The sequence below is a fragment of the Somniosus microcephalus genome, chromosome 32 (genome assembly GCF_052327205.1).
Source record: "Somniosus microcephalus isolate GS21.2 chromosome 32, FLI_Smic_1.0, whole genome shotgun sequence".
Taxonomy (NCBI): Eukaryota; Metazoa; Chordata; class Chondrichthyes; order Squaliformes; family Somniosidae; genus Somniosus; species Somniosus microcephalus.
This window is the reverse complement of record NC_141018.1, coordinates 25713960-25737215: the sequence shown is the minus strand read 5'-3', so window position 1 is coordinate 25737215 and position 23256 is coordinate 25713960. Positions and strand designations below refer to the sequence as shown.

The 23256-nt window shown below is 47.4% G+C and overlaps 1 protein-coding gene across 1 annotated transcript in view; it reads right to left on the bottom strand.

Moving 5' to 3' along the window:
- hcn4 (hyperpolarization activated cyclic nucleotide-gated potassium channel 4) overlaps positions 1-23256 on the bottom strand; it is a 398010-nt gene that overhangs the window by 84129 nt on the left and 290625 nt on the right. The window contains exons 5-6 of the mRNA XM_085972020.1: positions 7910-8056; positions 1700-1940 (exon numbers count right to left, since the gene is read on the bottom strand). Coding sequence (XP_085828146.1) covers positions 1700-1940; positions 7910-8056 — 388 coding nt within the window. The remainder of the gene's footprint in view (positions 1-1699; positions 1941-7909; positions 8057-23256) is intronic.

Sequence of the window (23256 nt, the reverse complement as noted above, 5' to 3'; positions counted from 1 at the left end):
TCAAACACAATCTGCCTTTTACAAATCTGTGTTGGTTCTCCTTAATTTGCTTAAAGCGGTCCAAGTGTTAATTTTTTCCTTGATTATTGTTTCTAAAACTTTACCCACCACTGATGTTAAACTGACCGGTCTGTCGTTACTAGGATTGTCCTTATACCCTTTCTTGAACAATGGTGTCACATTTGCCACTTTCCAATCCTCAGGCATCTCCCCTGCATCTAGGGAAGATTGGAAAATTATGGCAAACCCTTCTGCTATCTCCCCCTCCAATTGCCTTAGTAACCTGGGATGCAAGCCATCTGGACCAGGTGACTTGTCCACTCTAAGCATACCCAGCCTTTCTAGTACATCCTGTCTATCAATTTTCACCCCTTCCATTGCTTCTACCTTTTCCACTTCTACTGATATTTTGTCAGCATCCACCTCCTTAGTAAACACCGATACAGAGTACTCATTGAGTATTCTAGCCTTGCCCAGCACCTTTAAGCATATATCACCTTCTTTGTTCGAAATAGTGCCACGGGATCCTTATCGCCCACCTGAGAGTGCAAGCAGGGCCTCAGTTTAACGTCTCATCTGAAAGACAGCACCTCCAACAGTGCAGCACTCCCTCAGCACTGCACTGAAGTGTCAGCCTAGATTTTTGTGCTCAAGTCCCTGGAGTGGGGCTTGAACCCACAACCTTCTGACTGAGAGGCGAGGGTGCTGCCCACTGAGCCACTGGCTGACACAAGTTGAAGAGAGGCTGAGAACAGACCATTTTAATCAATGAGCTGTTAGGGAATGTTGGATTGGAGTAACAAAAATGAAACAGCAAATGTATTTCATGCTAATTAACTCTTTAGAGTGTCATTATGTCTGGTGGCATTGCCTTTGTTGCCTGGCTCAGACAAACTAGACGCTGAAACAATCCCTAATGTAACAATGCAAAGCTTCTCGGGTGTGAGGTATAGCTCTGGGACTACAACACAACGCAAGTGCACACTTCTGCCCACTCAGTCTTCCCTTTCTCCCCCATTCCCTTTCTTTTCTATCTTCACTATTTTATCTATTTAAGCACCACAGGTACGTCTGGGTCCTGTTGGACTGTGGAAGCCATCAGCGGGTATACCGTCACCATCCCTTCGGGTTTCAGGTGTAAGAACGTTTCCTGGTCATTGGAAATCTACCCTTAAAATCCAATTCTCAGTCAATGAAAACCAGCCTTAATTACAACCCTGTGTATTTTTCAATCTTGACTTTGTGCGACAATGTAAAATGGGTGATTCGGCAGCCCGTTTTACATCTCTTCTGATTGACGTCAATTGAAAACCATTATACACCATTGCACAAAGTCAAGCTCAAAGTCAAGCTCTACCCTAGTCTGTTCCTGAAGTAGGGATTAACATGAATCTTGTCATTCATGGGAAATGACTTATGAAATAATACTGGGCGGCCTGCTGGTGGCACTGTCCAGGGAGAGTATAAATACTCGGGCATGGGCCCAGCTTGCTCAGGACATTCTTTAACAGGAACCAGTGAAGGACACAACTAGATCTCCATGTTGAAAAACAGTTGCTTAAAGCCTTGTTTAATACTCAGACCAAGTGCCTAGTAGTTTTCTTATGCCAGGGATCGCTGTACCTATTCTGGGGTTCATGACCTCTTCTCTTTCCACCATGTAAATGCTGTCAAAGGCGGACTTCATTGACATTCTCACCTCCAAAGTAGGAACCATCCGACAGCTTGGTCTCCTTATTGCCTTTTGTAAGGACACTGACAAGTCCGTGTTGAATGAAGTACATCTTCTTCCCTATCGTCCCCTCGCGGATAATGTAATCCCCAGGCTGAAAGACCTCGAAGAGCAGCTTAGTCAACATGGATGTGACGAAGTTGGGATCTGCGTTCGCAAAGAGGGGCATGGATGCCACCAGCTTCCTGCAGTTAAAGTTTATGATTTCCTGCAACAACAAAAAAAAGGAGGAAGGGGAAAAAAACCAGAATGAAATCTCAGATACAGGCAAGATCTCGGCTGCAATACGCGAATGATGGAAGAATTTTTTTTTAATGGCCCAGAAATTCGGGTCTCCATGCGTGAGTACGCACGGGGTACTCACGCGTAGGCCCAACGAAAGTGCCGGTTTCGTGCATGCACTGCGCATGCGCGGGAAACCAGCACTTCCGTTCCCCTGAAAGAAGGGGTTCAGAATTCGAACGCGTGCGCCGGAGAGGCAGCGCGTGTGCATCGAACTTACGTTTTTTTTCCAGGTTTTTCCGGGAGGGTAAGTCTCCAGCAGTTACACTTTTAAAAAGCAGGCGCAAGGCCTGCTTTTAACAAGGTAAGTGGTGAATTAATTAAAATTAAAACATTTTTTCCACAGGTTTATTATTTTTAAATACTTTAAAGAAAGGTAAGTTTATTTTTAGCCCCGTTAGAAAATGTAATTCATTTTTTCAAAAATTTAAATTATTGTTTAAAATAGTTATTTCATGTAATTTATAGTTTATTTTAAAAATGTGATGATTTTTTAAAATTTATTTGAGGTTTTAGTGATGTTTTGGGGCTTATAGTATTTATCGGTTTGACAGCTCTTCCTGTCAAACTTATGAATGAAGCATTCCCTGCTACCATTGGCTCTCCATGGCCCACGTGATCCCAGGGGACACATCGAACTAACTGCGCCCCTGGGATACGCAAGCACTGCACGCCGGCAGTTGGAGCAGGCCCAGGATCAGAATCCTACACGCGGGCCCACAGCTCAACGGCCGGCGCGCTAGGTAAGTGCAGGTCGGAGGGGCTTGCACCCGCGGGAAGCCTCCGACCCGAATTTCTGGGCCATTAAGTTAATGGTTTGCAAAAGATTATTGCTGTGGTTCCTTTGACTTTGGCACTGGTTTCATTCCTACACCCGTGTCATTATAAATTGTGGCCTTACTCCAGAGAAGCCACCAGTGGAAGTAGGAGACTGAGATCTGGAGTTACTTGTATGTACCTCTGCTGTCAATGTGCTGCCTGGCAACCACAGATGTTGCCTTCATGTCGTATCTTCAAATCTACATCTGAAACTAAGCTGGAGGAGGCACGGCCATCTGGGAGAGGGAACACTCAAGGGGACGATGGAAGAAGGTGTGGACCATGAGTGAGTGGTATAGCGGGGTTGATAGTAAACTGAATTGGAAGGCAGCAATGCAATATGGGTTGAGGTCTACCTTCTGGGTAACCATTTAGCAGAGCGAGAGAATTTACATGAGCTTTAGGGCATACGCTTATAAAAGCATGACAGTATTTGGGAGAGGGGGCTCTTTCCAATTTGACTGTCTCACATTGCGGAGAAGCCGCGGTCGCAGAGAGCATCGTTCAGTGAATTGGGGACTGCAGTGTTGTATCCTGTCTTGAATCCATGCCTCTTTTGGGTGTGGCTGCCCCTTATACGGATCTCGGAAATGAGACTCACAATTCAGCGAATTCCCTCCCTCGACTGGATCTTAAAACGGGCTGAAGCTGTGCCAACAATGGCCGCTACAGGGACTAGGGCTGATTCTGTGATCCTCCGCTCCCAGTGAGAGCGAGTGAGGAAATCGTAGGCCTGAAGCCCATGACTTTCCATCCATTACAATCCCTGTGAGTGCCATCTTTCGCTGGGAGCATCTGATCGAGAAATAAGCCTTCTATTCTAAATTGAATGGATTCCATTTGTTAAGGGGCCAAGTCCGAGTGTTGCAGATGTTATGCTTCTATTAATGGCACTAAAATGCTTAGTACTTAGCAATGGCATCTCATAAACATAGAAACATAGAAGATAGGAGCAGGAGTAGGCCATTTGGCCCCTCGAGCCTGCTCCGCCATTCAAAGCGATCATGGCTGATCATCCAAATTCAGTACCCTGTCCCTGCTTTCTCCTCATATCCCTTGATCCCCTTAGCCTTAAGAAATATATCTAACTCCTTCTTGAATATATTTAATGAATTGGCCTCCACTGTCTTCTGTGGTAGAGAATTCCACAGGTTCACCACTCTCTAGGTGAAGAAATTCCTCCTCATCTCAGTCCTGAGATCTTTTAAGGCTAACCAAAGCTATTGAGTGCTAGAACTAAAGCTCTACATACCTGTTGAGGTAGGGGCTCTCTGCTGCCACCCAGCCCCAAGTCCTGTTCTTGTTAATGGCTTGATCTTCGGGAAGTGACTTAATGTTGTGAAGAACTTTATTCATTGATTTTTTTTGATAAGCCTTCCCTCCCAAAGACACGGAATCGCACTGAAATACAGTTCCCCATTTGCCAGTAGCTCTCTAATAACTCACCCAAGTGCCCATTTTTTTAAGTGTGAGCCTCGACGGTAAACGCCAAGCAACGGGATATTCACTCGTGTTGGGCGTCGCAGCCGAGCCCTCAGCTGATATCCAAGCGGATGCACTTTGCAGGAGCTCGTCGCCGGATAGTGATTACAAACCGATTCTTTTCCCCTTCCCACCCCGTGGGACTTTGAGGACAATTGTAGTGTGGAACTGGCGTGCAGTTGAGATCAAACCTGGTCAGTGCCGCTTCGCACTACACTGGATGGTTCCTCTACCCACTGGGCTCTTGTGGGGAGCTGAGGCGGCATCTTGGAACCGAGAGCATCTCATTTGAGGAAATTGACTCTAAGCCAATCCTGGGCAGCTGTTGCAAGTAGACAAGTGTGGCACAGGGTGACTGGCGCAAGCATTTTTTTCCCCTCCCTCTTTCTACAGTACCGTTATTTGGCAACTCCCCAAGGTGGCATGGCTGAGATCTGTTACCCTGTTGGGAACACGGGGCACTTACCCACATCCCAAAATCTGTGGCACGGCATGCTAGAGCTCCAAAGGCAGTGCCTTCCATCCATTAGGACTGTAGAAAGTATATACATACCCTTAATTTTTAATTTTGATATACATTGAAATGCTTTGCCAGGCCAAGAGGTTTTTTTTCAAAGTGAAATATAAAGTTGTCATGATCAGGGAATTTGCTTTGATGTGCTTTACTGAAAGGCAGGAAACATGGTTGTGACTGCAGGGGCTAGTCATAGACAACAGAGATAAACAAACCTCCTTAGATTTTGCAGACATCGTGTCTCTGATGACTTTTCGGAGGTTAAAGGGGAGAAGCCAAACCTTTGAAGTTTTGAAATGCAGAATACGACGTAACCCGTGAACCGCAACCAAGTGGTTTTCTGCCATTTTTGTAAACTTTAGGAGCGAATGAACAATTTTGGGCTGTGATAAAGACAACTAATGGATGACGACACAGAATGTGTTAATGTTAATGCTCAAACAGCTCAGACTGAACATTAAAGAAACATTTCACTATCTCTGAATGACTGATTTACTGTATAAGGCAAGGAAAGCTGTATAAAACACGATGGCTAAAGAATATCGGCACTGCAGCCGGAAGAAGGTGGTTTGGCCGGTCATCTCACCTACGAGGATCAGGCTGCAGTGGGAAGGAGGGACCTGGCCAGTCTTTTCGCTTAACGAGGACCGACAATCAACGCTGGACTGATCATCCGTGGGTGGTTGTATGTATGATTTCCTGTAACATTATTGGTGGACTGCTCGCATAGTGGTTGGGGTTTTGAATCTGTCTTAGGAACAATAAAAGGTTAAAGACAGAACCAAGTGTGTCTGGTGTAATTTCTCATAAGTCTCAAGTCTGAACTCTACCCCCTGTTGGACGGGGCGAGGGGTAATTCCGCACGTCCTACAGGAACTTTCATAAAAACACAGTTACCAAGAATTATCATCAACATTAACCTCCTTTTGTTTGCTCTTAATTGAATGTGTGTATTTGTACAGTGATAACATAACGGGGACTGGTCACCTGCAGATTATCATTGCGGCCCATAGACTGAGGGCGCAGAGCTCATACTGACTCACCCCAGGTCACGAACAGAAACTATCCACTAATGTTATTTTGGCTCTTGCAAAAACTGTGGCGCTCAGAAATTCCTTCAAGCTAATTCCTCCTTGGAAGCCACCAACAAACACTCTTTAATCACAAATGGCCAAAGAAAATAAACAAAAACAAAAAATCAACAAAACCGGACACAAAAAGAGTAAAGTTAATTCTTTATGAGAGTTTGATTTCTAAGGTGGGGTGGGGGGGGGGTGGGGTAGGGGAATGGTCTTTAGAATGTCATTCGCTCTTCAAGCTTGCGAAAGGTTTCATCTCTCTATAAGGGTCAGAGAGCAGAGAAGTGAGCCACGGGCTTCACCATTTTGATGTTAATACCCTCGGCGTTCAGCTTACAGGAGGTGCGCTTGCTGCAAGAGGAAATTCTTGGGTCTGTTTTTCGTTTCTGAGATAAGACTGCTTCACTCTAGCAAGATGTTCTACCAAGCAGCCCATCCGTGCAGTAATGACGTGTTTATACTCTTGTGGCTGGTCAATGTAAGGTCTGCTTGGACCAGAAGCCACATGGACTGAGTTACAATATACAGTCCAAGACAAACACTTCAATAGTGTTCAGTAGCATTGGTGCCCTCCTGGGACATTGCCCCCCAAAAATGATCACCTAACCCCATTTGTATTACAGGGCTGGCTTTGGGGGAAGCATTTTAGGTGGCATATGTTTCTCAGGAGGCATGGAACATTACCACATGAAGTGGTGCCGTTCCTTACCCAGCACAGGCAAAGTGCTGCCGATGGCAACGGTAAATAGTTGCTGCTGGCACCACTTGCCAAGCTCTCAATCCGCTTGTACAATTTATTTATTTATTTATTCATTCATAGGCAGGAATGATGTATGAGGAGAGATTGGGTCGATTGGGCTTATACTCGTTGGAGTTTAGAAGAATGAGAGGGGATCTCATTGAAACTTATAAAATTCTAACAGGACTAGACAGGCTAGATGCAGGAAGGATGTTCCCAATGGCCAGGGAGTCCAGAACCAGGGGTCACAGTCTAAGGATAAGGGGTAAGCCATTTAGGACTCAGATGAGGAGGAATTTCTTCACCCAGAGAGTGGTGAACCTGTGGAATTCTCTACCACAGAAGGCAGTTGAGGCCAATTCATTAAATATATTCAAGAAGGAGTTAGATATATTTCTTAAGGCTAAAGGGATCAAGGGATATGGGGAGAAGGCAGGGAAAGGGTACTGAATTTGGATGATCAGCCATGATCTCATTGAATGGCAGAGCAGGCTCGAGAGGCCGAATGGCCTACTCCTGCTCCTATCTTCTACGTTTCTATGTTTCATTCACGTGATGTGGGCGTCGCTGGCAAGGCCGGTACTTATTGCCCATCCCTAATTGCCCTTGAGAAGGTGGTGGTGAGCCGCCTTCTTGAACCGCTGCCAACCATCATAGCAGCTTTTTTTTTGATACAACAGAGTAGCCATTTCAGAGGGAGCAGTTAAGAGTCGACCCCATTGCTGTGGGTCTGGAGTCAGATATAGGCCAGACCGGGTAAGGGCGGCAGATTTCCTTCCACTAAAGGACATCAGTGAACCAAATGGGTTTTTACGACAATCCGGTAGTTTCATGGTCACCATTACTGATACTAGCTTTTTATTCCAGATTTATTTAATTAACTGAATTTAAATTCCCCAGTGTGGTGGGTGGAGGGCCACAGCCAGTATGGGAAAATCGGCCACACTGTCTGAATGGTTCTTGAGAAAGGTGAGCCCATCGAAAAATATGTTCCTGAGCACATCTCCAATAAAGTTCACATCTGCTTTCCACCTTTTAACCTCTCCTTTGTTCTGTGTACAAGATGCACCAAACTTACATCGTAGCCTGCGAATGACCGCAAGTAATGCAATGGGGATCGATTAGCAGTGTAAACCAAATCTTTCAATGTTATGGAAAGCGTGAATCATAAAGGTTTGGCCCCAATTGCCTGAAAACATTAAGGGCCAAGTTGGTGAAAACATTTGAAACTTCACAGCCTAACCAGTTCAACTGCTCCTCACCTCACGGAGGGGCTCGCTCAGCTCCCCGAGTATGCTCTCCTCGTCAAACATCTTGCCCTGAAAGCGATGCTCGTAATAGTCGTGGATTCGCTGGCGCATATCGGCTGGCAGCTTGTGGAAAGACATATACTGCTCCACTTGCTTGTACTGCGGAGGGAGGGGAAGAAAAAACAGGGTAAGTTTTTGAATATTGAGCGGTATTTGATTAGTTGCTGGTCCAAGGCTGACAGCACTTTTAATGGGCTGTGCTTTGTATCTGTGTCGATGGCCATATTTGGAATGGCCGCACCAGCAGGCCGCAGCAGAATCTTTGACTTAAGGCCAGAACCCGATATATCCAACCTTGTTACCGCCATTCCAATGAACTACAATGGGAGTACATCAAAACAACCACAGACTTTTTGGCCCCAGTAAAGTAATTGCACAATATAAGACACAGTGGTCTCCATGACATCTAGCAAACCTGATACTTGACGGCGATGAATCCTCTGGAATGACTTGGCCTACATTTTCGTTGCGGAAGCACTTGCGTACTACTGCCCAGTGCTGTGGAATTTGCCCCATTTATATTGCAGGGCAGAATTCCACAGCAGCAGAATAACAGACATAACTGCGCACGGGGCAGGATCGTACATGCATACACACCCACATACAAGCACACATCGTGATTTACAGCCTTATTTTCTGATGGTGGCTGGGGTGAATCTTCGGCCAGTGGGAGTTTAAATGCATCACCAGACTGGCATGAATGAGCTCAGCCTGCTCGTGACCAGGAAAGATGGCAGCCTCTTTCTCCAGCACGGTCACTGACTCCAAAGTGCCATGGCAGCAATGTTGTAAGGTAAATGACCCATTCAATCAGGAGTTGCCTACATAACCACAGTCGCTGCACTCCAATTCATCCGGCAAAGCACTTTGAGACATTTCCACGATACGAAAAGCCTCTATTCAAATACCACTTTGTTCTTTAAATAAGAGATGAGGAGAGATTTTTTCTCACAGAAGGTCATGAGTCTTTGGAACTTTTCCCCTTAGTAGAGGGGTCAATAATCAGGGGGCATAGTTTTAAGGTAAGGGGCAAGAGGTTTAGAGGAGATTTGAGGAAAAACATTTACACCCAGAGGGTGGTTGGAATCTGGAACTCACTGCCTGAAAGGGTGGTAGAGGCAGGAACCTTCACAACATTCAAGAAGCATTTAGATGAGCACTAGAAATGCCATAGCATACAAGGCTACGGACCAAGTGCTGGAAAATGGGATTAGAATAGACAGGGCTTGATGGCCGGCGCGGACACGATGGGCCAAAGGGCCTCTTTCAGTGCTGTATAATTCTATGACTCTATGATTCTTCCTCAGAGGGCAGTGGAAGCAGAGTCTTTGAATATTTTTAAGGCAGAGGTAGATAGGATCTTGGTAAGCAAGGGGGTGAAAGGTTATCGGGGGTAGGCGGGAATGTGGCGTAATCTGATCAGCCCATGGTCTTATTGAATGGCGGAGCAGGCTCGGGGGTGGCCGAGCGGCCGACTCCTGATCCTAATTTGTATGTTCATATGTACGTATGTAATAGGCCTCCCATAATCCAGGGTAGAGATTGGTCAGTATTAAGCCACAGTTAAGAGCGAACGAGTACCCCATGGGCACAATTGTGCCCACATCATAGAATCATAGAATGATACAGCAGAGAAGAAGACCATTCGGCCCATCGCACCTGTGCCGGCTCTTTGAAAGAGCTCTCCAGTCAGTCCCACTCCCCCTGCCCTTTCCCCATAGCCCGGCAACTTTTTCCACTTCAAGTATTTATCCAATTCCCTTTTGAAAGTTATTATTGAATCTGCTTCCACCGCCCTTTCAGGCAGATCATAACAACTCGCTGCCTAATTGTTTTCCTCCTGTCGCCTCTGGTTCTTTGGCCAATTACCGTAAATCTGTGTCCTCTGGTTACCGACCCGCCTGCCACTGGAAAGAGTTTCTCCTGATTTACTCAAACGAAAAGGAATGGTGCCACATGACTGGCAAACCAACAAGCTATTTCCGGGACTCTACCGACCCTGCTCCTTCACTCAGGAGGTTCAATATCCAGCCCGTGAGCCGCGTGCGGCCCCGAGCTCTTCCGCCAAGCCCTCGGATCCCTGGCTGCCAGTTCTACGTGTGCCTCTGTTTCTCATTCATTACTTTGTCCTGTTTTAATTCTGTGTGCCTGGAGGTTTAAAAAAGGGCTGATCCTAGCGGTGTTGGTTCATGGGAGAATAAATCCTCCGTCAGAACACCGAGATCTGTCAGTATCAGCAACTTGGAGATAGCTGCGAGTTAATGGGAGCACGGTGACAAGCTTTAAATGTGGCTCCCATGGCATTAGATCAAAGACAAAAGCCTAGCCTTCCTGCCATAACCACTTAATCTCTGATTTTTGTTCTTACTCTATAGAGAAGTAGGAGACAATTACCCATTCAGAAGCCCAAGTAAAATGCCTGCTGACTCATTGTTACTCAATAGTCTGGCAGTACGGTGATAACAAGATTCTTGACTTGGATTCACACAGGTGCTGGTGGCAACTGCCAGATCTGTTGGACCTCTTACTGCTGTTATTGATGGCAGGTCACACTGTGAGCAGATGCGAGAGAAACATCAACATAAGGTACTCTGGGAATACTTTGGGGGGAAAATTCAGTTGTTTGCGCCTCCCGTTAGCGCCTTAAGAGGGCGCTAATGGGGCGCAAAGCAACTAGCGCCCGGGCGCGGCGATATTTGCACTGCTCGCGAAATTAACTAGACATTTTGAGGCGGCGCTAAACACTACCGCCACGATCTCCTGCACCGGCAGATCGTGACATCAGTCGAGTGCGCAACGCCCCGTTAGTGCCCCAGACCGGATATTGAGTGGCGCCTGTGGTGTATGTAACCTGTTCCACCTTAAGAGAACTTAAGCCTGGTCCACCTTAAGAAAGGTACTACTTTCTTTGGCTGCTGTATACGTAATACCGGTGGTGACCACACCGGTATATAAGCACAGTGTAATAATATTGTATTCAGTATAGTCCGACCTCCAACCAGTAAAGACCTGTTGAATTTACTCTTGTGGTCTGTGTAGTAATTCTCACTATAACACACAGACTTAACAGTGGCGACGAGTCCGATTCTTACCCTGCTGCAGTAATTTCCACGGCGACTTCGTCCACAGACAGGACGTCGAAGAGAGGTTTCCACCCTCATCACCTACTGGAAGACACGTCGAGCGACAGGCATCGAGCAACCAGAGTGCAGAAGACATCCTGACCTCGAAGCCTCCATCAGCGACTGTCAGCTTCTTCTACTACCTCGTGGTGGGTAAGCTGGGCAGCGACGCGACAGAAAGTCAACCGCGTTGGCTGTACAGACGGGGCTGGGAAGACGGAGGAATAAGGGCGGTGAGGTCGATCGCGACCGGAGATAAGGGCCGGGCCGCTTTCGAGTGAGAGGCGCAGCGCGGGACATCGATCGCGACCGGAGATAAGGGCCGCATTCGGGCTAAAGGCGCAGCGTCTGGGGAAACTGAAGGCGCGAGAGCTGCGGTGAAGCGGAGACAGCGTCGGGGGACGGGTGAAGACCGCCAAGCGCGGGAAAACCGCCATTTTGTGGGCGGAGGACGACGACAAGGGCGGGAAGCCGCCATCTTGGATAACATTAAAAATACAATAAATTGCTACGATGCCTAAACATGGGAACATTAATGCCTTCGACAGTGATATAGAAGACTGGGCTATGTATGTAGAACGCATACAAAACTATTGTAAGGCAAATAAAATTCCTGATGCAGATAAAGCACTAACATTACTAAACTTAATGGGTGCGAAGAAGACATATGGGCAATTGAAACACCTGTTATCACCAGATGAACCGGCGGATAAGACGTTTGAACAGATTGTTACTGTCCTAAAAAATCATCTTAACCCCACGCCACTGATGCTAGCGGAACGATTTAAATTTTACGATAGAAGACAGCTGCAAAATGAAAGCAATGCTGAATATTTGATGGAATTACGTAAGCTAGCAAAATATTGTCAGTTTGGAACGGGACTGACAGAGGCACTTCGAGATAGATTTGTGTGTGGTTTATTTAAACAGGATACACAAAGGCGACTGCTCGAGGAGAATGAGCTGTCTCTCGAGAAGGCGGTCACTATGGCAGCAGCACACGAGGCCGCAGCGAGAGGCACGGCAGTAATGCAGCTACGGCCACTGGAACTCGGTACAAACAAATTGGGTTTGAGTTCTGTCAAATGTTATCGTTGTGGAAAGGCAGCGCACGATCAGAACCAGTGTTGGTTTAAAAACCAAGAATGCAGAACGTGTGGCAGGCTTGGTCACATAGCTAAAGTATGCCGGTCAGGAAGGAAGACCAGCAACAAAAAGTCACCGCAAGGAAAATATGCAAAGGTACACAAGGTGACAAAGAACAGTTTGACCGAACAGAAGTCAGATTCAGACGCTAGCAGTAATGAACTGGATAGCTTAAGAATACACAACGTTGGTAAGGATACAGACCTCCAGACAATTTGGGTCACTCTTAAGATAGCAGGAGTCCAAGTAAAAATGGAATTGGACACTGGATCGGCATTGACGGTCATGAATAAGAAAGATTACAGAAGGTTATTCCAACATATTCCCTTACAGGATACGGAGATTATATTGAAAACGTACACGGGGCAAAGAGTGTACCCCATCGGAAAAATAGAGGTAGAAGTGGTCCACAAGGGCGAAGGAAGCCAAGTAATGGACTTATATGTGCTACCTGAAGGAGGTCCACCACTACTAGGATGGGAGTGGATTAGGAAAATGAATATGGACTGGCACTCCTTGAAAGCACTAACGGTAGATTCCGGGGAAACAGCTGTCAAACCTAAACGATTGTCCAGAATATTGGATGAGGCTAAAGAGGTGTTCCAGCCGGGACTGGGAACACTGAGAGGAATTACGGCAAACATCAAGATTGATGAACATGCACAACCAAAATGTTTTAAAGCCAGACCGGTACCCTATGCAATACGACCTGCGGTTGAAGCGGAGCTGGAAGCACTAGAACGTTCAGGTGTACTGTCTAAAGTAGATTGGAGTGAGTGGGCTACGCCCATTGTTCCCGTTATGAAACGTCCTGCGAACAATAAGCCAGGAGATCCAGGGAAGGTTCGCATCTGTGGAGATTTCAAAATCACCGTTAATCCGGTGCTTCACACGGTGCAGTATCCGCTTCCACGGATTGAGGATATTTTCGCTTCACTGTCTGGCGGGAAACACTTCACCAAGATAGACCTGGCGCAGGCGTACTTGCAGATGGAGGTTGAAGAAGAATCACGCCAATACCTCACGATCAACACGCATCGAGGGTTGTACCGGTACAATAGGCTGGTTTTTGGAGTGGCATCGGCTCCAGCAATTTGGCAGAGGGCCATGGAGCAGGTATTACAGGGAATTCCAGGCACACCATGTTACCTGGACGACATTCTGATCACAGGTGATGGTGATGAACAACATCTCGCTAACTTGGAACTGGTGCTCAACAGACTGAAAGAGTATGGACTTAGAGTAAATCGGCGGAAATGTGAGTTCTTCCAGAAGCGGATCTCGTACTGTGGTCATGTCATTGACCGGGAGGGGCTTCATAAGTCTCCTGACAAGATAAAGGCAGTTGTAAAGGCTCCCGCTCCAGAGAATGTCTCTCAGTTGAGGTCGTTTCTAGGATTAATTAACTATTACCATAAATTTCTGCCAAATCTATCCATGGTACTGCATCCGTTGAACGCTCTTTTACAGAAAGGGGTACCATGGGACTGGGGCAAAAACTGTAAGAAGGCATTTCGCAAAAGCAAAGAATTGATCACCTCAGAGGAAGTGTTGGCTCACTTCAACCCGACACTGCCTATTCGGTTGGCTTGTGATGCTTCTCCATATGGTATTGGGGCAGTACTCTCACATAAATTGCCAAATGGCACGGAAAGGCCAGTCGCGTTTGCATCCAGATCATTGACCTCCGCTGAGCGCAACTATGCGCAGATCGATAGGGAGGCCCTTAGCCTTGTATGGGGAGTGAAGAAGTTTAATCATTACCTACAGGGCCAAAAATTCACACTTCTGACAGACCATCAACCGTTGGTGTCCATTTTTAACCCTAAGAAGGGTGTTTCGGTGATGACAGCACAGCGTCTCCAGAGATGGTCTCTTTTCTTAGGGGCACATCAATATCAGATAGAATTCAAAGGTACGAAACAGCATGGCAATGCTGATGGCCTGTCGCGCCTGCCACTACCTGAAGATGAAGACACGACGAAAGTTGACCCTGTTGAGTTATTTCATTCGACCATTATCGAGTGTTTACCTGTCACCAATGCAAGTATTGAAAGAGAAACCAGGAACGACCCGACACTGTCCAGAGTCTACGAGGTGACAGTGAAAGGATGGCCAACACCGGGTGATCCTCTGTTACCGGCATTCTCGGCAAGGTGAGACCAGCTGTCCGTCTGCCATGGTACTTTGATGTACGGGACAAGAGTGATTATTCCTCCCAAGTTAAGGGAAAGAGTTTTAAAAGAACTACATGAAGGTCATCTGGGGGGAGTTAAAATGAAAAGTCTTGCTAGGGCTTACGTATGGTGGCCGGGTATTGACCAACAGATTGAGGAGTTAACGAAAAGCTGCGCTGGGTGTCAAAAAGTGCAAAATGCACCTCCGATAGCACCGCTACACCCATGGGAATGGCCTTCAGCCCCATGGCAACGCGTACACATTGACTTTGCTGGTCCATTCATGGACTCCATGTTCCTAATCGCGGTGGACGCACATTCCAAATGGCCAGAAGTCATCAAGATGAATACCACTACTTCAGAAAAGACAATTGCGGTGTTAAGAACAATATTCGCAAGGAACGGATTGCCAGAACAGATCTGTTCGGACAACGGACCACAGTTTGTGTTGGAAGAATTCCAACAATTCTTAAAGAAGAATGGAGTTAAACATTATACCTCTGCCCCATATCATCTGGCGACAAACGGGTTGGCTGAAAGATTTGTCCAGACATTCAAAAAGGCTATTAAGGCCATGAATGATGATCAGATTCCGCTGCAACACAAGGTCGATAAGTTCCTGATGTCATATAGAAACGCCGATCATGCCGTGACTAACCAAAGTCCTGCTATGATGTTTTATAACAGGAGGTTGCGGTCCAAGTTGGACTTGTTATAACCAAATGTGCGGAGGGAAGTGGAAAACAAACAGTTTCGGCATATTAACAGCAAGACCACTCGAACTTTCGACGTAGGACAACCAGTGATGGCAAGGGGCTATGGAAACGAAAAATGGCAGTCCGGAACAATCCGGGCCAGACAAGGACCTCTGATGTACACCGTAGATATTGGTCATAATGTGATAAGACGTCATGCGGATCAACTGGTAGAGTCGAGAGGAAGGGTCGAACCCATGGTTGTGACAGAGACAGCTGTGGAAGACGTTCATGAACCTGAAGCATCTACCTCGGCCGAGAATGTACTTGATGATGATGACACCCAATACATTGGCAACCAACTAGAGGAGGCACCTCAACAACAAGAATCAGAGACCACTGAAAGGCGTTATCCAAGCCGAATCAGAAAGCCTCCTGAGAGACTGAACCTTTGAACTGTTATACCTGAAGTTATATATGTATAGATGTTATGTTTATTTGGGGATATGACTGTTAAGCTAAAAAGGGAGGATTGTGGTGTATGTAACCTGTTCCACCTTAAGAGAACTTAAGCCTGGTCCACCTTAAGAAAGGTATTACTTTCTTTGGCTGCTGTATATGTAATACCGGTGGTGACCACACCGGTATATAAGCACAGTGTAATAATATTGTATTCAGTATAGTCCTGACCTCCAACCAGTAAAGACCTGTTGAATTTACTCTTGTGGTCTGTGTAGTAATTCTCACTATAACACACAGACTTAACAGCGCCCCCTGCCTTACCGCCTGCCGCTAGCAACGACAGGTTGAGGGGAGCATTATGCTGTCAGAAAGGGACTGGGGGAGCACTATTTAAAGGCGACCGCTTCCTGCCTTTTTTTGTTGGTGACATTTTTGCACCACGCATTCTGAGAGAGAGAGAGAGACTTCTGGAGAGATTCAACGCTGTGTGAAGGAGTTTTGGGTACTGAGCAGCACTTTGCAGGTTCATTTTGATTTGCCCTTCCTTGCTTCGCCAGCGCTCTGAGGTAGCGCCTCGCTCCTCAGCCTTTGCGCCTTAAGACAGGTGTGAAGCGCCTGATTTAGCGCTCCAATCACCTCCAGGAGCGATAAAAGCCAAGTTTGCCGTCGGAGGCGATAATTAGCGCCAGGCGTTAAACTTTGCGCACGGCCGATAATGGCGCCCCAAACGGGGCGATACTGAATTTTTCCCCTTTTATTCCGGCAGAGCCTCCAACTCTTGCATCTGTGGACTGGGGAAATCGTCACAATTTTTCAATGGACGAGGTCCAACCAGAATGGCTTGGCCACGACATTTAATAGAATGAAACAGGAGCAATTGGGAACGTCTCGCACCTACGAATGGAATTGCAGTGAGCAACATGCGGGGGAGCATTGGGAAAATTAACCTTGGCAAATTCGCGTTGGCTGTGGCTCAGTTGGTAGCACCCTCACCTCTTCAGTCAGAAGACTTACGGGTTCAAGTTCCCACTTCAGAGACATGAGCATGAAAATCTAGGCTGACATAGAAACATAGAAGATAGGAGCAGGAGTAGGCCATTCGGCCCCTCGAGCCTGCTCCGCCATTCAATGCGATCATGGCTGATCATCCAAACTCAGTACCCTGTCCCTGCTTTCTCCCCATATCCCTTGATCTCTTTAGCCTCAAGAAATATATCCAACTCTTTCTTGATTATATTTAATGAATTAGCCTCAACTGCCCTGTGTGGCAGAGAATTCCACAGGTTCTGGGTGAAGAAATTCCTCCTCATCTCAGTCCTAAATGGCTTACCCCTTATCCTTAGACTGTGACCCCTGGTTCTGGACTCCCCCGCCATCGGGAACATCATTCCTGCATCTAGTCTGTCTCGTCCTGTTAGAATTTTATAAGTTTCAATGAGATCCCCTCTCATTCTTCTAACACTTCTGACACTCCCAGTGCAGTACTGAGGGAGTGCTGCACTGTCAGAGATGCCGGCGGATGAGACAACAACAACAACAACAACAACTCATCCATGCCTTTGTTACCTCTACACTTGACCATTCCAACACACTCCTGGCTGGCCTCCCACATTCCACCCTACGTAAACCTGAGGTCATCCAAAACTCGGCTGCCCATGTCCTAACTCGCACCAAGTCCCGATCGGCCATCTCCCCTGTGCTCGCTGACCTACATTGGCTCCCAGTTAAGCAGCGCTTCGATTTCAAAATTCTCATCCTTGTTTTCAAACCCCTCCATGGCCTCGCCCCTTCCTACCTCTGTAATCTCCTCCAGTCCCACAACACCCCCGAGATATCTGCGCTCCTCTAATTCTGCCCTCTTGAGCATCCCTGATTATAATCGCTCAACCATTGGTGGCCGTGCCTTCTGTTGCCTAGGCCCTAAGCTCTGGAATTCCCTGAATAAACCTCTTCGCCTCGCTATCTCTCTTCCCTCCTTTAAGACGAGTATTATAAGACAATAAATTTGACACCGAGCCACATAAGGAGAAATTAGGGCAGGTGACCAAAAGCTTGGTTAAAGAGATAGGTTTTAAGGAGTGTCTTAAAGGAGGAAAGAGAGGCAGAGAGGCGGAGAGGCTTAGGCAGGGAATTCCAGAGCTTAGGGCCTAGGCAACAGAAGGCACAGCTAGAGTGTGAATTCTAGCTGGGAGATGCTAAGTGTCTCCTCGCATTTAACATGCCTTGCCCCTATCTCTTTAGCCTCCTCCAGCTCTATAACCTGAGGCCCCGTCTTCTCTCTCAAGTGGACATAAAAGATCTCATGGCACTATTTCTAAGAAGTGCAGTGGAGTTATCCCTGGTGTCCCGGCCAATATTTATCCCCCAATTAACAATCACTAAATCAGATTATCTGATCATTATCACATTGCTGTGTGCAGATTGGCCGCCTCGTTTCCTACATTACAACAGCGACTACACTTCAAAAAGCACTTCATTGGCTGTAAAGTGCTTTGAGCCGTCCGGTGGTTGTAAAAGGCGCTATAAAAATGCAAGTCTTTCTTTCTTTCTTTCCTCCCTTCCCCTCCTCTCCTGAAGGCATTAACTCTTGCTGGGATACGGTTCAAATTCACCAGTAGGTCTTGACTGCCGTTCTTTACGCGTGAGCCCATACGTGTGAGTGGTCAGTGAGGTCATCGCAGCCAAGGTTGATTCTGTTCTCGCCCAATGTCCACCCACATAGCAACAACAACAACAACTTGTATTTATATAGTGCCTGAAACGTCGTAAAATGTCGGGGTGCTATCAGGCAAAAAAATTGATACCGAGCCGCGTATATTTGGACAGGTGACCAAAAGCTTGGTCAAAGAGGTAGGTTCTAAGGAGCGTCTTAAAGCAGGCGACAGAGGTAGAGAGGCGGAGAGGTTTAGGGAGGGAATTCCAGAGCTCGGGGCCCGGGCAGTTGAAGGCACGGCCGCCAATGGCGGAGCGATGAAAAGCGGGGATGCGCAGGAGGTCAGCATTTCGGAGGATTATAGAGCTGGAGGAGGTTCCAGAGAGAGCGGGCGAGGCATGTTAAATGCAAGGAGACACTGGGGGAAAAATTCAGTTGGTTTGCGCCTCCTGTTAGCGCCTTAAGAGGGCGCTAATGGGGCACAAAGCAACAAGCGCCCGGGCGCGGCGATGTTTGCGCCGCTCGCGAAATTAACTAGACATTTTGCTGTGGCGCTAAACACTACCGCCACGATCTCCTGCGCCGGCAGATCATGACGTCAGTCGAGTGCGCAGTGCCCCAGTAGCGCCCCGGACCGGACATTGAGTGGCGCCCCCTGCCTTACCGCCTGCCGCTAGCAATGACAGGTTGAGGGGAGCATTTTGCTGTCAGAAAGGGACTAGGGGAGCGCTATTTAAAGGCGACCGCTTCCTGCCTTATTTTGTTGGTGATATTTTTGCACCACGCATTCTGAGAGAGAGAGAGAGAGACTTCTGGAAAGATTCAACGCTGTGTGAAGGAGTTTTGAGTACTGAGCAGCACTTTGCAGCTTCATTTTGATTTCCCCTTCCTTGCTTCGCCAGCGCTCTGAGGTAGCGCCTCGCTCCTCGGCCTTTGCGCCTTAAGACAGGTGTGTAGCGCCTGATTTAGCGCTCCAATCACCTCCAGGGGCGATAAAAGCCAAGTTTGCCGTCGGAGGCGATAATTAGTGCCAGGCGCTAAACTTTGCGCACGGCCGATAATGGCGCCCCAAACGGGGCGATACTGAATTTTTCCCCCCCCCTAGCCTTACCCAGTTAGAATTCACACGCCCGCTGAGTGTGGATTTGAACACGAGAATGAGAATTTTAAATTTGAGGGGTTGCTGGACCGGGAGCCAAGGTAGCTCAGCGAGCACAGGGGGTGACGGGCGGGCCACTGGACAGGGGCCGGGAGTGGGGTTCCTCTCCCTAGTGTAGAGGCTAATTGCAGCACCCTCTCTGCAGTTGCAGCTGGAAACAGCTGGCTCAGCCTGGACCCGGGATTCAAATCCAGGGCTATTTGGTCTGTACAACTTAGTTCTGGTTTAACAACAGAAAATGCTGGGAGCACTCAGCAGGCCAGGCAGCATCCGTGGAGAGAGAAACAGAGTTAACGTTTCAGGTCTGGGACCCTTCATCAGAACTGGAAAAGGCTGGAGATGTGACAGGTTTTAAACAGGTGCAGAGGCAGGGAAAGCGGGTGGGAGAGGGGAGGAAGGAATTGAAGGAACAGTCTGTGCCAGGGTAGGAGGTAGGAGAGATTGAATGTTGCAAATGGGGATGGCCGAATTATAAACAGCCTGAAAAATGGGGGCAGGGGTTATAGTCTGAAATTGTTGAACTCAATGTTGAGTCCAGAAGGCTGTAAAGTGTCCAATCGAAAGATGAGGTGCTGTTCCTCAAGCTTACGTTGAGCTTCATTGGAACAGTGTAAGAGGCCGAGGACAGAGAGGTCAGAGTGGGAGGGGAGCGGAGAATTAAAGTGATAGGCGACCGGAAGCTCGGGGTCACCCTTACGGACTGAACGGAGGTGTTCCGCAAAGCGGTCGCCCAATCTGCGTTCTGGTGGTGCCTTTACTCACAAGGCCACCAGGGAAGCAGTATTTGTTCACCTCGATGCTGGTAGACAAACATGGGAGGGGAAAACAGGGACTGTGGAAGGACATGGGGAGTTCTCGTTGAACACTGAGTGCTGTAGATTGCAAGCTAGCTATTCTCGCTTTGTCAGATCACTACTTGTTTTAGCAAAAGCTTCGTAAAGACTTTGTGAAGATAAAACCAATATCAAAACGCACCTTTCCCGCAGAGAACATGCTGCTAGGGGTAGTTGCTTTATAACTGCAAGTGCTCGGATAATCTATGTGCTTTTAGATTTTTCACCCCAGGGAAGTCAATCTACAGACATAACCGAGTTATTACTGTATACAGTCATCGCCTCAATGGCCTCACTAGAATATATCCAGCAACGAAAGCACCTTTGCAGAATACGCTTTTTGATGTGTAGTGTGAAAAATATTGGGCCAGAACTTCGGGTCCCCACGGGTAAGTACGCGCTGGGTACTCACGCGTAGGCCCAACGAAAGTGTTGGTTTCGTGCATGCACTGCGCAGGCGCGGGAAACCGGAACTTCCGTTCCCTTAAAGGAAGGGGTTCACAGGTCGAACGCGTGCGCCGGAGAGACAGCGCGTACACCTGGAACTTCCGTTTTTTTTGCAGGTTTCTCCGGGAGGGTAAGTCTACAGCAGCTACGCTTTTAAAAAGCAGTCACAAGGCCTGCTTTTAACAAGGTAAGTGGTGAATTAAATAAAATTGAAACATTTTTTCCACAGGTTTATTATTTTTAAATACTTTAAAGAAAGGTAAGTTTATTTTTAGCCCTGTTAGAAGCTGTAATTAATTTTTTCAAAAATTTAAATTATTGTTTAAAATAGTTATTTTATGTCATTTATAGTTATTTTAAAAATGTGATGTTTTTTAAAATGTATTTGAAGTTTTAGTTATGTTTTGGGGCTGAACTCTATTCATAGATTTGACAGGTCTTCCTGTCAAATCTATGAATAGAGATTCCCTGCTACTATTGGCTCTCCATGGCCCACGTGATCTCAGGTGACGCTTCGAACTAACTGCGCCCCTGGGATGCGCAAGCACTGCACACCGGCAGTTGGAGCAGGCCCAGGATCAGAATCCCACGCGGGCCCACAGCACAACGGCCGGCACGCTAGGTAAGTGCAGGTCGGAGGGGCTTGCACCCGTGGGAAGCCTCCGACCCAAATTTCTGGGCCATTGTACAAGAGAGAAAATTACTAGCATCAAAGGATTAAAGGAAGACGTAACATCACCCGTGCACAGAAAGTACTCTCTCTGGACTTTTATTTCCCTGCACTAATAATTGTGCGAAACTTTCAAATTTATTTTGTTTTGTTATCTCGATATTCTCCTTCCCCCCTCACGCGTAAGTCCTCTTCCTCCTACTAGGTTGGCATGACAGTCTGGGGCCCCCGCATAACTCTCCAGATTTGCCTATCCCGACAGTATCAGGTTGTCTCGGTTCATCGTGTTGCTTGTTGCCAAGTCAGAAGTTTGTGCATTCAAGTCCCACTCCCGCACAGAATGCTGGCCGACACTCCAGTGCAGGACTGAGGGGGAGCGCTGTACCGCTGCCAGTATGATTTGGACAGGTTGGGCGATTGGGCAGATGCATGGCAGATGCAGTATAATGTGGATAAATGCGAGGTTATCCACTTTGGTGGCAAAAACAGGAAGGCAGATTATTATCTGAATGGCAATAGATTGGGAGAAGGGGAAGTGCAACGAGACCTGGGTGTTCTTGTGCACCAGTCGCTGAAGGTAAGCATGCAGGTGCAGCAGGAGGTTAAGAAGGCAAATGGTATGTTGGCCTTCATAGCGAGAGGGTTTGAGTACTGGAACAAGGATGTCTTGCTGCAGTTGTACAGGGCCTTGGTGAGACCACACCTTGAGTATTGTGTGCAGTTTTGGTCACCTTATCTGAGGAAGGATGTTCTTGCCATGGAGGGAGTGCAGCGAAGATTCACCAGACTGATACCTGGGATGGCAGGAATGACGTATGAGGAGAGATTGGGTCGATTGGGCTTACACTCGCTGGAGTTTAGAAGAATGAGAGGGGATCTCATTGAAACTTATAAAATTCTAACAGGACTAGACAGACTAGATGCAGGAAGGATGTTCCCGATGGCGGGGGAGTCCAGAACCAGGGGTCACAGTCTAAGGATAAGGGGTAAGCCATTTAGGACAGAGATGAGGAGGAATTTCTTCACCCAGAGAGTGGTGAACCTGTGGAATTCTCTACCACAGAAGGCAGTTGAGGCCAATTCATTAAATATATTCAAGAAGGAGTTAGATATATTTCTTAAGGCTAAAGGGTTCAAGGGATATGGGGAGAAGGCAGGGACAGGGTACTGAGTTTGGATGATCAGCCATGATCTCATTGAATGGCGGAGTCGGCTCGAGGGGCCGAATGGCCTCCTCCTGCTCCTATCTTCTATGTTTCTATGTCACATTTGGACAAGGCATTAAACCCGAGGCTCTGTCTGCCTGTCCGGATAGATGTCAAGGATTCCAAGGTGCTACTTGAAGAGGTTGAGACAGTCGTCTTGAGATCCTGGTCAATTTTCCTTCCTCAACTAACGCCACCCAAAAACAGGTCGGCGGCTCATTCATCTCATTGCTGTTTGTGGAATCTTCATGCAATAAATGGCTTCCACATTTACCGACATAACAAGTCTCTGCATTTCAAAGAAATTCAGGGGGAAAATTCAGCTGTTTGCGCTTCCCGTTAGCGCCTTAACTAGACATTTTGCGGCGGCGCTAAACACTACCGCCACGATCGCCTGCGCCGGCAGATTGTGATGTCAGTCGAGTGCACAACGCCCCGGTAGCGCCCCGGACCGGATATTGAGTGGCGCCCCCTGCCTTACCGCCTGCCGCTAGCAACGACAGGTTGAGGGGAGCGGTTTGCAGTCGGGAAGGGACTGGGGGGGCGCTATTTAAAGGGGACCGCTTCCTGCCTTTTTTTGTTGGTGACATTCTGAGAGAGAGAGAGAGAGAGACTTCTGGAGAGATTCAACGCTGTGTGAAGGGGTTTTGGGTACTGAGCAGCACTTTGCAGGTTCATTTTGATTTGCCCTTCCTTGCTTCGCCAGCGCTCTGAGGTAGCGCCTCACTCC